This window comes from Orcinus orca, chromosome 1 (assembly GCF_937001465.1).
Source record: "Orcinus orca chromosome 1, mOrcOrc1.1, whole genome shotgun sequence".
Classification (NCBI taxonomy): Eukaryota; Metazoa; Chordata; class Mammalia; order Artiodactyla; family Delphinidae; genus Orcinus; species Orcinus orca.
In genome coordinates, this window is record NC_064559.1 from 112,344,447 (window position 1) to 112,359,833 (window position 15,387).

Sequence of the window (15,387 nt, forward strand, 5' to 3'; positions counted from 1 at the left end):
CCTTCTTTCTGTAATAGGTTTGTCTATTTCGTTTCCGCTTGTGTGGCATGTGGCAATTTACCAAGTGTTTTCACAAACACTATCTTTATATCCCCAGGCAACCCGTGAAACACTCGTAATTATTATACCCCTTATAGAGAGAGGAAAAATTGAGGCTCAGAGAGGCCCAAGGTCACACCAGGCCGTGAATGTGGAGCTAGATCCCAGGCTCTTTTCCGAGTGTTGCACCCTCCAGGATGCAGAACAACCTGGCTCCCCCGCCTTGAACCGCCCGGACTCAGACTGGTCGCTGAGTGTAGAGGGGGCGGCCGTGAGGCGCCAGACTTGCCAGCTGCTGCGGGATGCCACGTGAGGGGCGGAGACCCTGCGGGGAAGTGATTAAAAGCCGAACGGAGCCCGAGGGGGCCGCTGCGGGGAGGGTCTTTTTGGGGACGGCTTGCCCCGCCCCAGTCCGGCCGCGGCGCGGTTTCGGGCGGCTGCTTGGAGGGCTGGGGTATCCAGGGCATGAGCGGGGTGTGGGAAACCGGGGAGCCTCGGTGCCAGGCGGCGCTCGCGGTCCTGGCCTCGCTGTGCCGGGCTCGGCCGCCCCCTCTCGGGCTGGACGTGGAGACTTGTCGGAGCTTCGAGCTAGAGCCCCCAGAGCGGAGTCCGAGCGCTGCCGACGCAGGTAACAGAAAAGCCGAGGCCCCCTCCCTTCCTGGATTCTCGCCCTGGCTGTCCCCGCTCCCCAAAGCCCCAACCCCGGGAACCCCGGAACCTAGATGGAGAACTCCGGCGCAGGATTCTGGATTCGGATCCAGCCTCGGCCAGTGCCCTGGCCCGTCGCCTGCAGGGCAAGCAGAGAGACGTGAAGGGGACCCGGGAGGGAGAGAATCCCACTGCCCCCTCCTGTGTGACTCTGCGGGGCCCCCGCGGAAAGCCGGGCTCCCGGGACGCGGCGCCCCAAGGGGCCTCAGTTTCCCTCCTGTCTCTCTGCTCGCTCTGCGGGCGATCTGCCAGTGGAGGGGTCTATAGAGCGAGCAGGAGACCAGGGACATCCCGGCTGAGGAAGTAACTCGTCTCTTCGGGGGTGTCGACGTCCCTGGGTGCGTCTGTCGGTCTGTCCGTTAGTTTATCTGTTCTCTCGGGGAACGCGGTTCGAGCCCCCTGGGTCTCTCAGGGAGAAACTTGGATCTGCGGCTGGCACGAGGTCTTTGTGTCCGGGTGTCTCCGGCTGCGAGTGGCTTTCTGCGTCTCCGCTGGGGGGCGGGGGGCGGGGTGGGGGAGGGTGTCTCAGCACCCTACCCCCCTACCCCCCGCCCCTATAACTTGCTCCCTTGGTCTCTCTCTGACTCACTCGGACTCGGGGCCGGTGCGCGACTGAGCCGGTGCCTCTTTCCGACTTTGCCAAGCGGGCGCCTCCTGCCCGAACGGCGCGGACCCGGCGCCGGACGCAGTCCAGGCGGTCGCCGAGCCCAGGCGGGAGCCCGCGCCGGTCGAGCTCGCCGGAGCCGGTGAGTCTGGAGCCCGAGCCCCGCGGGGCCCGGGCCCGGCGCACAGCTGCGGCGTCTCCCGGGAGTCGCGACAGCGGGAATGGCGTGTCGCGCCCTGGCGGCCGGAGCCGCGGGTGGGTGGGCAGCTCGGCCGGCCGGTGGCGGGTATTTACCTGCCTCACCGGCGCCGCGCGGCCGCGCTCTCCCGCTACAGCCGGGCTTCTTTGTCCGGATCCCGACGTCTGGAGGGTCCTGGGCGGAAGGGAGTACCGGGTCGCGTTCCCTCTGCGCGGGGAGAGGCTGGGAGCAGTGCGAAGCCTCGAGAGAATGCGGAGTGGGGGTGGGGAGATCCTGCAGGGACCAAGGCGCCGGGGTTCCTTTGGCTCCGCAGACTGCACCCCTCCTTGTACCCCGGCCCTGACCCCAGTGGCACTGGGCCTAGAGATACGCTGGGGTCGCCCCGCGGCTGCGCACCACCCGCGCGGGAAAGCGAGGAGGGGGCCTCGAGAGGCGGGAATTTCGTCTCCACACGCTTCTCCTGGGACCGGAAGCCGCGGTTCTTGGAGGGAGGTACAGGTGGGGTAAGCTCCCCAGAGGCCGCAGGTTCCAGGGCCCTGTTTTCACTTGAGGTTAGAGATCGGAGATACAGATAGGTCCTAGGTTAGGAACAGTGCCGCTGGGGGATGGGGGAGAGAGAAGAGGGTGGTGGGCCAGGGGAGGCTTGTGTGCGTGAGGTGGAGCTGTGTCCAGTCTCGGGGCGCGTGGAGCCCACCTCGGCCCTGTGTGGGTTGTAGGGGGGCGCTGCTCCCTCTCTCTCTCTCTCCCCGGCCCTGGCAATGTTTAATCAATGGGTCGATTACTGCAGCAGAAGGGACTGAGGTTAGACATGCAGAAGAACTTTTAGAGGGTGGTACAGTGATGGAGGTTGAAGAGGTTGATTCTTCTTGAAGAATCTCTGAGCAAATTAGGCCCAGCTAGTATTATCAGACTTTGGTTCTCCGTGCCCTCACCATCTACACCACCCAGCTCCCTATATCCAACAGACACACAATTTTCCCCAAGTCAGGGTGTCTCTTCCTTCCTGGTTCCCCAGCTCCTTCCATCCTTTCCTCCAGTGATCCATCTCCAGTGGGGCCCTTAATGCTGGTTCTGACCCCTCTGATCCTAAAGGGGCTAATTCAAGGTGAGAACTCACCTGTCGAGTTCAGTCGGGTATGGAGACTGTTTCTCCTGTCTGTTTAGGGCAGAAATTCTAAGAGCGGAGGGGGGGGGGGGCGGCTGGCATATGTGTGTAGCACATCCTGATACAGGGAGGCACTGGTGTTCTGACTCCAGAGGGACACCCCATAGTCTGGAATGATAGGTACCTGGGTGGCCAGGCTGCGGGTGAGAGAAGGCTGAGGGGTGAGAGCCAGCAGGCCCAGATGAATCAGTATGCCTTTCCTGCAGGCTGCTTCAGAAAGCGAGGTTGAGTTGTCAGCCTTGGGGAACTTTAACTTTGGCTGCTGAACCACAAGTCTCAGTAAGCCCTGGGGCCAAGCTGGGGCGGGGGAGGGCTGAAAGGGATGGGGAAGGCCGAAGGACACCCTTGATCATAGCAGAAGAAAGAAAATGATTGAGCATGGCTTTGGGATCTTGGGGGTTTAGGGGAGCGTGGCGTCTGGGGAGATGCTGTGGTATTCGGGACCAGGGCCCACAGGTATCACATCTCCCAGCCTACTCCCTGCATCCCAGAGCCACTGTCTGGGTCCAGATTCTCCAGTCAGAGAAATGCTGCATCTTTTCCTTTGCAGTTTTATGAAAAATGCAAGTGACAAGAGCATGCCCAGTTCCCTTTATCATTGTATGTTTTCACCTGCCTTCACTCCTTCTCTAAGTCTCTAGCTCATGGGATTTCTAGTAACACCCTGAGATTCAACAACAGAGATTCAGACTCTGTTATCATTTACTGGGACACTCCTATATGCCAAGGTCTGTGCTAGGAACTGCACAGGAAATCTCAATCAGACCCTGACTGGGAAACATCTCTACACAAACTGTCCAAGCTGAAAGCAAGTCCCATCTTTTTTTTATAAAAAAAAAACTCTAAAGGTAAAGGGTCTGCTCTCCTTCTTAATGTCCACCCCCACAACCCCACCCCAGGGGAAATTGGCAGGCAGTTTGTCACCTTTCTTTATGTCATTTGCCTTATGGAGGTGAATAAACTTTTTCCATGAGCCAAGTTGCAGAGAGTTAAGTGTGGGTAGCATGGGTCCTGCGTTGTATGGTTCTCAAGGTAGTGAGCAGAAGTACAGAGTTGTTCCGGAAAATGCAGGAATCTGTTGAGAGAGCCTGAGCTGCCCTGCCCCTCCCAGACTGGTAGGCAGGAATGGTTATTCTCCGGCTTACCTATGGCCATGAGATGTATGTGATGTTTGTTCACTTTTCTAATGACTATGGAGATGTTCTGTAATTCAGCCACCTGGCTTTAAAGTTGGCCTTTTGCAGCACAGGTATTTTTCCTGCTTGTGATGCCAAATTAAATGCACAGCATTTCATCAGAATACAAAAGTCCTGTTTCTATAACTGAGTGAGTCACTCCCTCACTCCTTGATGGAAGGAAGGAATTCTGCAGATTTCGCCTTCTTTGGGGAAAGGTGCAGTGCACAATCCTTTAGAACCCATGGTGATGCTATTCGGACACTATGGTGTGTCTTGGGCTTTACAATTCTAGAACCAGGGTCCAGTATCTAGGGGTTGTAGAGCCCTTGGATGTACAGGTCTAGAAGTTCTCTTCTCTCTGTGTGGAAACTTCAAGAGTGGGGATGGTAGATCCAGAATGCTGCATCCCTCCAAGCTCTGTACAAAAGATGTGTTCTCTTCTAACTGTCCTAATGTTACTCTGTCCTCCCTGTCCACAGAGTTGGGATATGATGTATGACTGAAAATAAGGAGGAGTAAGACTGAGGCATGTGGATCAGGCCAGGTTTCCTTGGTCTCTGTAGGGCTGTCTGGAGCGGGGCACAGCAGGCTAAGAGAAAGTCCTGACCCAGCTAAGTGGCACCCCTGCTGGTCCAGCTTAGGAAAAGAAGCCTCTAAAAATGGAAGGACTCAGCCACACTTGAACTGAAGGCAGAGGGGCTGAAAGTAGATGTGAGCAGGGCATCCAGCCCTGAATGCTCCAGGTGTCTGACACTACCTCATCCCTCCCTTCTCTCTGTGCGGGGCGCTGAACTGTTTTTCTCGCTCCACGAGGACCCAGGCAGACCTCTCTTCTCACTAGTTGCAGGTATAAACAGGGAGAGGGGAGTAGAGGGAAAAGAATGAAGCTTTCTGTCTGCCTCTCCCCACATCACCCCAGGCTTGATTGCCCCATTCAGAGGGGCTACATGCCCTGACCAATCAGGCAGAAAGGCACAGTTATACCATCTGCCAAAATACTAATAATTGCTAAATTAACGCCAATGCTCTGTTAGCTCTAACACTCCACATTAGTCTCTGATTTATCCCTGAATCCCCTAATGATGGTGGAAACAGGCTCCCGGTCATAAAGCTTGGTGCGGCCGTAATTAACCCAGCATTGTCTCTCCTCATCACAGCTTTTCCAAGAGCATTAATTCCTTCTCTGTCTGGACTCTGCTAATTATCCCCATTGGTAGTTCGGCCTGGATCTCGGAGAGGAAGCCAAGGCTTTCTGCTCCCCCCCCTCAACCCTACATTTTAATTATACTACGTTCTCCTAATACATTTACAAGCCACAGCAGAGCTTATTATTAATGGAGAACGTCTGTGAGCCTCAGAACAGAATAGCCGCTGTTGCCCCAACACATACACACACGCTCAGGTATTTCTCAGGTACATCTCTGAATGGGACTTTTCCAGGGGCCATTGGTTATTTGCCTGGTGGCTGTAGTGTCTGCATCTTCCAGGGAAGGAGAAAGAAATGGAGGATGGGGAGGCTGGTCATAATCCTAGTCCCCGGGGCTCTGCCCCGGTTCAGAGGGTCAGGCCAAAAAGTAGATTATGCAACCCACCCTCTCCTGATTATAGTGAAGAAATACCTCTTTAGCTTCTCTGCCCAGGCTTCTCCTCTGTAGTTCTTCAGCTCAGCCTTCAGACCCCTCAAGGGCCTGGCTCAGGAACCTGGGCTTTGGCATCAGAAAGTCCGGGTTCAAATACCAGCTCTTCCACTTAACTGAGGTACACTTGAACAAGTTATTTTGTTAACATCTCTAAATGTAGTTAATTTATCTTTGAGAAGTGAATTTCTTAGGGAGGATGTGAAGGTTAAATGAGATCACTGAGGGCCACAGTGCTTACCATGTAGAAATGAATAACAAATACTATTACTAGTATTCGTAGTAATGTTTCTGCCCAGAGTCTTTTCCCTTCCCAGACTACCCGCCGCTCCTTCCAGGCTTTAGGGCCTCTGAGTTTCTTGCTGGTTGGTCTCTGGGTTGTGCTGGTCTATCTCTCCATCTGTGTCTGAATGGCAGCTCCTTGGCCAAGGCAGCTCCTGCTCTGCAGAGCCTGGCATTGCCCGTTTCCGAGGGTCCATCAGCAGCCCCAGACCCTGAAGCCAGCCTTCTCCAGCTTTGAGGGGAGCAGGGAAAATGGTCCTTTCTTTTCACTTCCTCTCCCCAGTTTATCTTTTCAATTACAATCTGTTAGCGAGAATGCCTGTTACTATTACAAAATGGATCTTCCTGACATGGAGGTCTATTAGAAAAATGGAAACAATAGCAAGCGATGAGGACTGCTGATAAATCCTAACACTGGGTGGAGAGAAGAGGAGGGGGCACCGGGGCACCAGGGCTCTGTCTCTGGAGAAAGAAGTGTCATTGGGGTGATAAGAAAGCCCTGGGTTGCTAATTAATAGCTTGCCATTTTCCAGAAAGAGAGGGAGGCCATGAGCCATCACCCCTGTCAGACAATCTCACTTAAGGTGACCAGCAGGTCCTGCCTTGATGGCATTCAGGGGACCTTAGCTTCCCAGGAAAGAAGGAGCCTGAGGTCTCTCAGGTGCTCTGCCCTCTGGTCCTGGGTCCCCTTCCCTGCCTCGATGGCCAAGCTTTGGGTCCCTCCTGTACCCAGTAAACTATTATCCTCCACCAGACAAACAAACAACAGACAAACACAAACAAAACAAAACAGGAAGAAGTAATAGCAGCTTACTTTTTGGGAGCATTCACCATGTATTGGGCACTGTGCTCAAAGCCTTAGTTTATTTAATATTCACAGTGATTCTGTGAAGTAGGGATAATTAGAATCCCCATTAAATAAAAGAGGAGACCAATGTTTGGAGAAGTTAAGTAACTTGCTCAAGGTCACGCAATTAGAAATGTGGGCGGGTGTGCTCTGTGGTCATTCTGGCACTGGTGCTCAGCTGAGATGTCTGCCTGGTGTCTGAGCACCCAGTGATGCCCACTTCCCCAGCCCAGGCCAGAAGCCACGTGCCCTGCACAGCGCCAGGTCACTGGGTGTGTTTCTGAAGCCGAATTCCACAGCTATTTGCTCTCCCAGAGGCTGCTGGGTGACTGGCCAATAGGGTTTCCCAAACCAGAGACCCATGGAATACTGGTCTCCTCTGATACCTCCATGAAGATGTTTTGCACCTGATACTGAGTAATGGACTTCTTTCCCCCAGTTTCCAAGAAGACTTTGCAAAAGCGTAGCATGTTCTCGGTTGAACATTTTTCTTCCATGAATTTCTTCTCATCGCTTTGGAGCTTGCTCCTGTTCACCAGCTGGCTGGTGACAGTAATGACAAAACAACTGAACAAGTAGCAAGCAAATGAGTGTTGACAGAAAAACTTGGAGATGTGAGATCTTTGATATATTATGTATTATGCCTTGAGATACAGAGACACCTAGCTATATATGAAATAGTTATATTATTTCTACTAGTAAGGCGGTTCCTAGTTTGTAATGATAAAGTTCAAGCTATCTCTGTTTATTAGTGTTCATGGTTTGCACGTGTTCTGCCCACTAAACGAATTTCAGAACTAGGAGATGTCCAAAATCATATTGGGCAGAGCTAGATAATTCTAATAAAAATAGCAAATATTTATGATATGGCTTACTACATTCTAGGCACTGTCCTGAGCAATTTTGATGCACTTGATCTCGTTTAAATCTCACAATGACCCTATGAGGTAGATACTACTACTGTACCCATTTTACAGATGAGGAAACAGAGGCTGGGAGAGATTAAAACCAGTAGAGATGGACATTGAATGAGCCCAGTCTGACTTTAGAGCAGTGCTTCTTTCTCTCCAGCCTGAAGGGGAAATAAAGAAGGAAAAAGGCAGGGAGGAAGAATACAAATAAATATGAAGAGCACTGGGTCAGGACTCAAAAGGTGGCTGAATTGCCCGTCAAAATTCTATCTGCCTCATAAGGTTGAGGTTCAAACAAGACATGAGTGGGAAGAAGGCTTTGAAGGCTGCTATGCACCTGTGATTTCCTAGAGGGCAACACATCCTGGTGGGTTGGTCCCAGCAGGCCTAGGGTAGGAAGGCACATATCTTAGGTCATCTGGGCCTTTGCACAGCCCTTGGGCCATTATGTACCTTCAGCCAGGCTACACGGGCTGGCTGAGTTCAAGGCCACATGTAGTGATGTTAAAGGGGCTAAATCCTATACAATCATACCCATCCTGGCCTAATTCTGGTCTTACCAGCCTTGCTCACCACCTTGTTCCCCTGTGTGGGTGAACCCACTCAGCATCAGGACCTAATTCTCCTTGCATTGCCTGCCTGCGAGATATCCCGGAAGAAGATTCTCCAGGCAGAGGAAGGGCCTCCTGGTCTTACATAACCAGTATTGAGCGCGGGGTGCCAATTTCCAATAATCCATACCTCTGCCTTCCCTAATCACATCTCCGAGGGAATAACAGCCAGGGCGGGGGTCACGTGGAGACGCATTCAAAATAGCAACCACACGGAGGAAAAATTGATTCCTCCACCTCTCTTTTCATTTATGAATTCAGTTTTTTTGTCAGGCTGAACATTTAAATGCACTCTACGCTCTCTGGATTTCCCCCATTCTCCCCCTTTCTCATTAAAATTCTAATTATTACCAGAGCAAGCAAGATGTATGATCAAAGGAAAGCAAAACCCTAGAAATACCTTTTGTTTTAAGGTGACCCATATTGCAGAGACTGCACCCGGAACAGCTGTAACAGAGAACAGATGTGGAGGGCCCAGAGATGGCCAGATGCTTAGAATAAGGGCACCCATACCTGTGGTAGCGTTCCTGGTGAACCCCAAGGGGATCCAGGCCTAAAACACAGTCCTCAAACCATTTAGATCATGAACTCATAACAGCAAAAATTATTTTGATTTAATACCTCCAATATGTGTTTTTTGTTCCCACGTTCTATACACACGTACAGAGGGGGTATTGTAGAGCTGAACTGTCTGGGTTGTATCTCAGTCCAAACACTTACCAGCTGTGTGACCCTGGGCAATCTATTCAACCCTCTGTGCCTCAGTTTTCTCATCTGCAAAGTGAGGATAATAACCTTTACCTATTTCACTGGAGAGTATTAAATGAGTGAATACATAAAAAGCGCTCTGTACCTTGGACATAGTAATGTTCAATAACTTGACTAAATCCAACAATAAAATGGTATCATTCCTATTACTGTTAACCTGTATATTACAATTTTGCTTTCTTATTTTTAAGATAATAAATAAATATTATAATAATAAATAAATATTTATTTATTTATTATAATAAATAAATATTAAGCAATCTGATATTTTTTCTCTTGTGCTCCCAGGATGCATGCACACCATAATTGCAGATCTTCAGTCTAGAAGTTAAATAGGAATCAGTTTTTCTGGTCCCTGGCGGTCTCTGGTGGACTAACCTCAGTTCCTGTATTGGGGAAAGACTCCGCTGTCTCCATGCAGGGACCTGGGGGCTGGAGTAGGTTGCTAAGGACTTGAGGATCCTGTGCTCTCATCCCTTATTCCTGAAGGTGGTAGCTGGTCAAGGCCAGTACCCTCCAACCAGGGAGCTGGGAGGCAGTGCTAACTCCCCAGAGAGGGTGGCTGATGTTCTGGCCTCCTTCTCAGGTGCCTTTGGATGGGGGACAGCTTTCACGGGGGCCCATGTGCCGTGAGAGTACTCTTGATCCCCCAAGGAGGGACTGGGCATCTCTATACTCCCAGTCTAGCTTAGCACCTGGAACATGGCAAGTGCTCAGTAAATGTTGGCTGAGAGATAATGACAGCTGTTTTATTTGCCATTGATTGACTCATTCATTCTCATGTGTCAGTTTCTATGCTGAGCCCTGAGTCAGACAAATATAAAAAACACAGGGCTATAGTAGCCTATAGTTTAATCAGGGACAAAGAGTCTGGGACAGTGGAATGAGCCCCAGGCTGGGCAGTGGACATCTGGACCCTGGTCCAGGCTCTGTGTCTGACCTGTGACCCCAGGCAAGTCCCTTCTCTGGACCACTGCTCCCATCTGCAAAAGCACAGCCTCACTTGTAGGGTCATTTCTCATCTTAAATCCCAAGATTCTTAAGGCATGGGGACAGGATAATCCAGAGACTACAAGATCACAGGCCTGCAGGGGCCAGGCAGGTAACAGGGAGAGCAGCTGGTGAGCACGCAGCCTTCCGAAGGGCATCGCCAGTTCCCACCATGCGGGAGCATAGGTCTAGTTAGCAAGTCCTCAGGCCTTTTCCAGAGAAGCCAGAAATCTGGTGTGATGATGATGATAGTGATGATGGAATTGCTCAATGTTTCAATCATCATGTAAGCCAGGCGAGCCTCCTCTGCTGGCCTGTCTACAAGTGACCTTTGTGCAAACCCATCATTGGTTCAAGGCCTCTGACATCTCAGAGTAAGAAGAGGCCTTGGGCTCAAAGGTTCATTCCTAAAGGTGGGGTGGGAAGCCTGCTTACTAATTTCTCCCAGAGGGAGGCATCCTTCACAGCTCTCCCGGGGTATTGGGCATCCTACTGGGGGCAGAGGTGGGCTGGGTGTGGGACCGTGAATGCCTGCCTCTGAACGAATCATGACATTCAGTTTTACAGCAAAGCTCTCACATAGCCACAGGAATGGGGGGAAAGGACAGCTATCGGAATCATCTGTATTTAGCTTTGAAGTCAACTGTGTGGATCAGATTCCGACTTAATACAAGTATTTACTGAGCCTACTATGTGCAGAGTTCCGGGAGTACGGCAGAAGCATTAGACCTAATCCCCCTCCTCGAGGAGATTATGCCCAATCTCATTCACTTCAAGTCAACCTACTAACTATACATCAGCTCCTGCTGTGGGCTTGGCAGGCGCCGGGTAAGGGAAGGGAATGAGGGTCCCCGAGGCCCCACAGCCTGTGGAGGAAGAGAGCTGTCTGCAAAACCAACCCTGCTGTAAATCTGGCCATAGTAACAGCTCTAATAGAAATTCAAACAGCATCCAAATGTGAATGCTTCACGAATTTGCACATTTGCTTAGGCTGCTATTTAAATTACGTTCCCTTCCCCATACACGTGCCCATGGGGAGGGGAGGCAACCCAGGTGCTCCCCAAGCTGGCGGTGGGGGGAGGGGCAAAGCTGGAGAAATCAGACCGAGGTGAACCCGAGGCTGCAGATATTTCACAAGGTGGATACGGAGCATCAACCCTACAACCATCCCTCCTCTACCTGGGCAGCCTTCTCATGACCACTCTTCTCTCTTCTTCCGTCTCTGTCCCTTCTGTGTGGCCCCTCTTTGAACACCCTTCCCTGCTTCTCCCCTCCTATGTCTGTCCCTGTCGCTCCCCGCCTGGCTGAGGGCAGGCACCTCTGTCAGCCTCCTCACAGTGGTAGTTATTGTGTGTGGCGTGGCCCTGGTGGCAGTTTTTCTCTTTCTCTTTTGGAAGCTGTGCTGGATGCCCTGGAGGAACAAGGAGGCCTCCAGCCCCTCCTCTGCTAACCCCTCCCCGGAGGCCCTCCAGAGCCCCAGCTCCAGAGGCAACATGGCGGACAAGCTGAAAGACCCCAACACCCTGGGCTTCCTAGAGGCAGCCGTGAAGATCAGCCACACGTCCCCAGATATCCCTGCCGAGGTGCAGAGGTCGGTCAAAGAGCACATCATGCGTCACACACGGCTGCAGCGACAGACCACAGAGCCAGCGTCATCCACCAGGTGAGGGGTGGACCCCTCCCTTCCCTACCTCCACATTCCTGGATCCAATACATTAATGAGATTCCGGCCTGTGAGGATCAGAGACCAGAAATAATCATGTGCATATTCTGGTTGGAGAATATGTCCGATGATGTGCTCCTTGGTGGGTGGTCAACTCGGAGGTGGGCGCGAGGAGAGGGGAACCTTTGAGGTGGGGTGCTGTGCAGGTGGTAAGCCCTGGGATGTGTGTGGGTGCAAGGTGTTGGCTTATCCGGAGGGAAGGAAAGACTTCAGGCTGAGGGAAGAGAATATGCAAAGGCGCAGAGGCAGAGAAGTTCATGACGTGTCTACGTCAATGCAGCCTCCTAGATGGAGGCTGCAGTGCATGGGAGATAAAGCAAGAGATTCCTAACACTTTGAGAATGAGGATAGCTTTTGACAGCGTTCCCCGTATGACAGCAATTGTATACATGGCATTCTTTAACTGAAAAAACAAAATGACAACAAAAAACAACCACCACATAATGACGAAAACCTACTCCAAATTCAGAAACACTTTTCAATGATGTGGTACGTGCAGGTATAAGGCACTGTATTTGTTAAAAACTTGGGGCAACGCAAGAGGGAAGAGATATGGGAACATATGTATATGTATAGCTGATTCACTTTGTTATAAAGCAGAAACCAACACACCGTTGTAAAGCAATTATACCCCAATAAAGATGTTAAAAAAAAAAACAAAAAAAACCTTGGGGCTCTTGTGGATTCCTGGGTCCAGGCCCCCAGGGGACCAGCCAAAGGGAAGCAGTCCTGGTCTTCAGATTGAAAGCCAGAAATGATGAAAGTGCTGGGTCACGTTTATAGAGTTTGTTGTTTGACTTCAGGCAAGTTGCTCACCTTTCCTGAGCCTCACTTTTCCCAACTGTAAAATAGGGCTAATGACTCTCATAAGGGTATCCATGAGGAGCCAGTGAAAGAATCCATGTGATAATAAGAGCTTAGTATAGGGCTTCCCTGGTGGCACGGTGGTTGAGAGTCCACCTGCCGATGCAGGGGACACGGGTTCGTGCCCCGGTCCGGGAAGACCCCACATGCCGCGGAGCGGCTGGACCCGTGAGCCATGGCCGCTGAGCCTGCGCGTCCGGTGCCTGTGCTCCGCAACGGGAGAGGCCACAACAGTGAGAGGCCCGCGTACCGGTGCGGGAAGCTTAGTATATACCTGGCCCTGTTCTAAGCACTTCATTGTATTTATTCATTTCACCCCCACAGCAATCCTATGCAATTGCTACTTTTATTATTCTCATTTTATTAACACAGAGAGGTTAAATAACTTGCCCCAGGTCATACAGCTAGAACGTGGCAGAGCCGAAATGAACCTATGCAGTCTGACTCCAAAGCACAATAAATGTTAACTATGGTGGTGGGGATGGTAGTGGTGGGGATGAAGGAATGCCACGTGGAGGGTGGGAAAGGATGGTCCTTCTCAGTCAGGGAGCTTATGGTTTAATGGGGGAACCAGAGTCATGCCTACCAGGAAAGAAACCTAGAAAGCAGGTAGCAGAAAAGCAGGAAAAATGATAATGATCACGATGGCTAACACTTACTGAAGCTTGTTATGTACCAGGCTCCATTCCAACTACTTTTCATATACTAAGTCATGCACACCGAGTGTGTGCAGAGAGAAAGGGGGTCAACGGGCAGGAGGAAAAGGGGGCCTCACAAGGGGTAGGATGAGCCAGGGCCCCGAGCCATGCCTGCCGGCATTCCCCCACTCCTTCCCCCACCTCACTCTCTCACCCCCTCCTGCCCTCCGCCAGGCACACGTCCTTCAAGCGCCACCTGCCACGGCAGATGCATGTCTCCAGCGTGGACTACGGCAATGAGCTGCCCCCTGCGGCAGAGCAGCCCACCAGCATTGGCCGCATCAAGCCCGAGCTCTACAAGCAGAAGTCAGTGGAGGGGGACGATGCCAAAACAGAGGCCAAGACCTGTGGGAAGATCAACTTCAGCCTGCGCTACGACTACGAGAACGAGACCTTGATCGTGCGCATCCTGAAGGCCTTCGACCTCCCCGCCAAGGACTTCTGTGGCAGCTCTGACCCTTACGTCAAGATCTACCTCTTGCCTGATCGCAAATGCAAGCTGCAGACACGGGTGCACCGCAAGACCCTGAACCCCACCTTCGATGAGAACTTTCACTTCCCCGTGCCCTACGAGGAGCTGGCTGACCGCAAGCTGCATCTCAGTGTCTTCGACTTTGACCGCTTCTCCCGCCATGACATGATCGGGGAGGTCATCCTGGACAACCTCTTTGAGGCCTCTGACCTGTCCCAGGAAACCTCCATCTGGAAGGACATCCAGTACGCAACCAGTGTGAGTACCGCCCTGCTCCCTGGGCTTCTTGAGGAGTTGCAGTCCTGGATTTGACTGGGATGTGTCCCGCATCCTCCTCACCCCTAGAGACGAATGGGCCTCTGCCCTTCAGGGTACGAAGGGGACTCTGACTAATAGCCCAGCCCACTCTGGGGAAGTCCTTGCCCTGGGGCCCACGTTGCGGGGGGCGGGGAGCAGAGCTCCCATGTGGGTGGGAAGGGAAGGGAACATATCTATGGCTTCTGATCGCATGTTCTGAAGTGGTTCTCTCTACCTGCCAGGCCTCAGGTCTACCACCTATAAAATAATATATGTCTTTTATCATGGGTAAGGATCGGGCCAGGCCCGTAGCCTGACTCAGACAGCAGTGTGAGCCAAGGGCCTCGGTGTGTGCTGGAAGCCCGGCACGAGCAATCAGGAACAGGCTGTGTTAATTGGGATAAACCAGGTTATGCCGTAGCCACAAACCATCCTAGGATTTGGTAGCTTAAAGTAGCCAAAGTTTGGTTCTCATTCATGTTACATGTGCTTTGCAGCTTGGCCATTCTTCCTTGTTACTTAGGGATCCAAGCCAACAGAGGCTCCGTTTTGACCTGTGCCCCTATAGTTACCACCTGAGGAGGAAGAAGATGTGGCAAATCATGTGCTCGTTCTTAAGGCCTCCATGCAGAAGTGGCACATGTCACTTTCACTCAACATTTCATTAGCCAAAGCAAGACACATGCAACTCCTACTATCAAGGGGGCCGGGCAAAGCAATCCTACCACGGTCCAGAAGGGGGACTGGAAGTACTTAACGACCAGCACTAGTGACTACCATGCAGCAGAGCCCCTGCTCTTAGGCCCTGCCTGCCTGGGCCAGTCCGGGAGTTGGAGTGGGGCGGGGGGGGCTTGAAGGGAGACCTGGTTAATCCACACATGCGGGAAGGGGATGCTTGGCTGTTCATGATCAACTGGAATTAACCATGACGGTGTCAAGGAGCTGGGGCTCAAGTTGGCTTTTAAGAGGGAGGACAGGTTTGGCACAGAGAGTTAAGAGGGCATCTCCAGAGCCCTTTGGTCCAGTGTAGACAGTGTTCTCCAGTCCCTTGGGTGGCTGTTGAGGAAGCTGGGTAATTGCATCCCACAGATGTAGGTGGCATGCCTCTCTCTAAGCCCAGCCAGACAGCTGAGAGCCCTGCAGGGGTGTTGCCACCAAACACCAATGGCCTTGTGTCTGGTGTCTTGAACTCTAACTGATTGAGTGTCTCCTGGGATATTTCTTGCACTATTTCCCTGAGTGCAGACCCTCCCTCTGGACAATCAATACTCAATATCTATGGGCTGAACTTGTAAGGAGAGAGGCTGGGAGAATCAGCCCCACTCTGGTGGGAAAAGGATAAGAATCGATTTGTTCAAAGAGAGAAAGCTTGGTGGGCTCCGTTTCTGCTCGAG

At 52.0% G+C, this 15,387-nt stretch overlaps 1 protein-coding gene across 5 annotated transcripts in view; it reads left to right on the forward strand.

The window, feature by feature from the left end:
• Positions 1 to 390: 390 nt before the first annotated feature.
• SYT6 (synaptotagmin 6) overlaps positions 391 to 15,387 on the forward strand; it is a 59,049-nt gene continuing 44,052 nt past the window's right edge. For 4 of the 5 annotated variants that reach the window (XR_007477631.1, XM_049710451.1, XM_049710455.1 and 1 more), the window contains exons 1-3: positions 391 to 667; positions 11,337 to 11,602; positions 13,399 to 13,954. Coding sequence is in view for 4 of the 5 variants with exons in the window: in XM_049710451.1 (XP_049566408.1) it covers positions 11,346 to 11,602; positions 13,399 to 13,954 (813 nt within the window). In the remaining variant the exon portion in view is untranslated. Of the gene's footprint in view, positions 668 to 11,253; positions 11,603 to 13,398; positions 13,955 to 15,387 lie in introns of all 5 variants that reach the window. The other variant, XM_033435935.2, reaches the window with a different exon arrangement.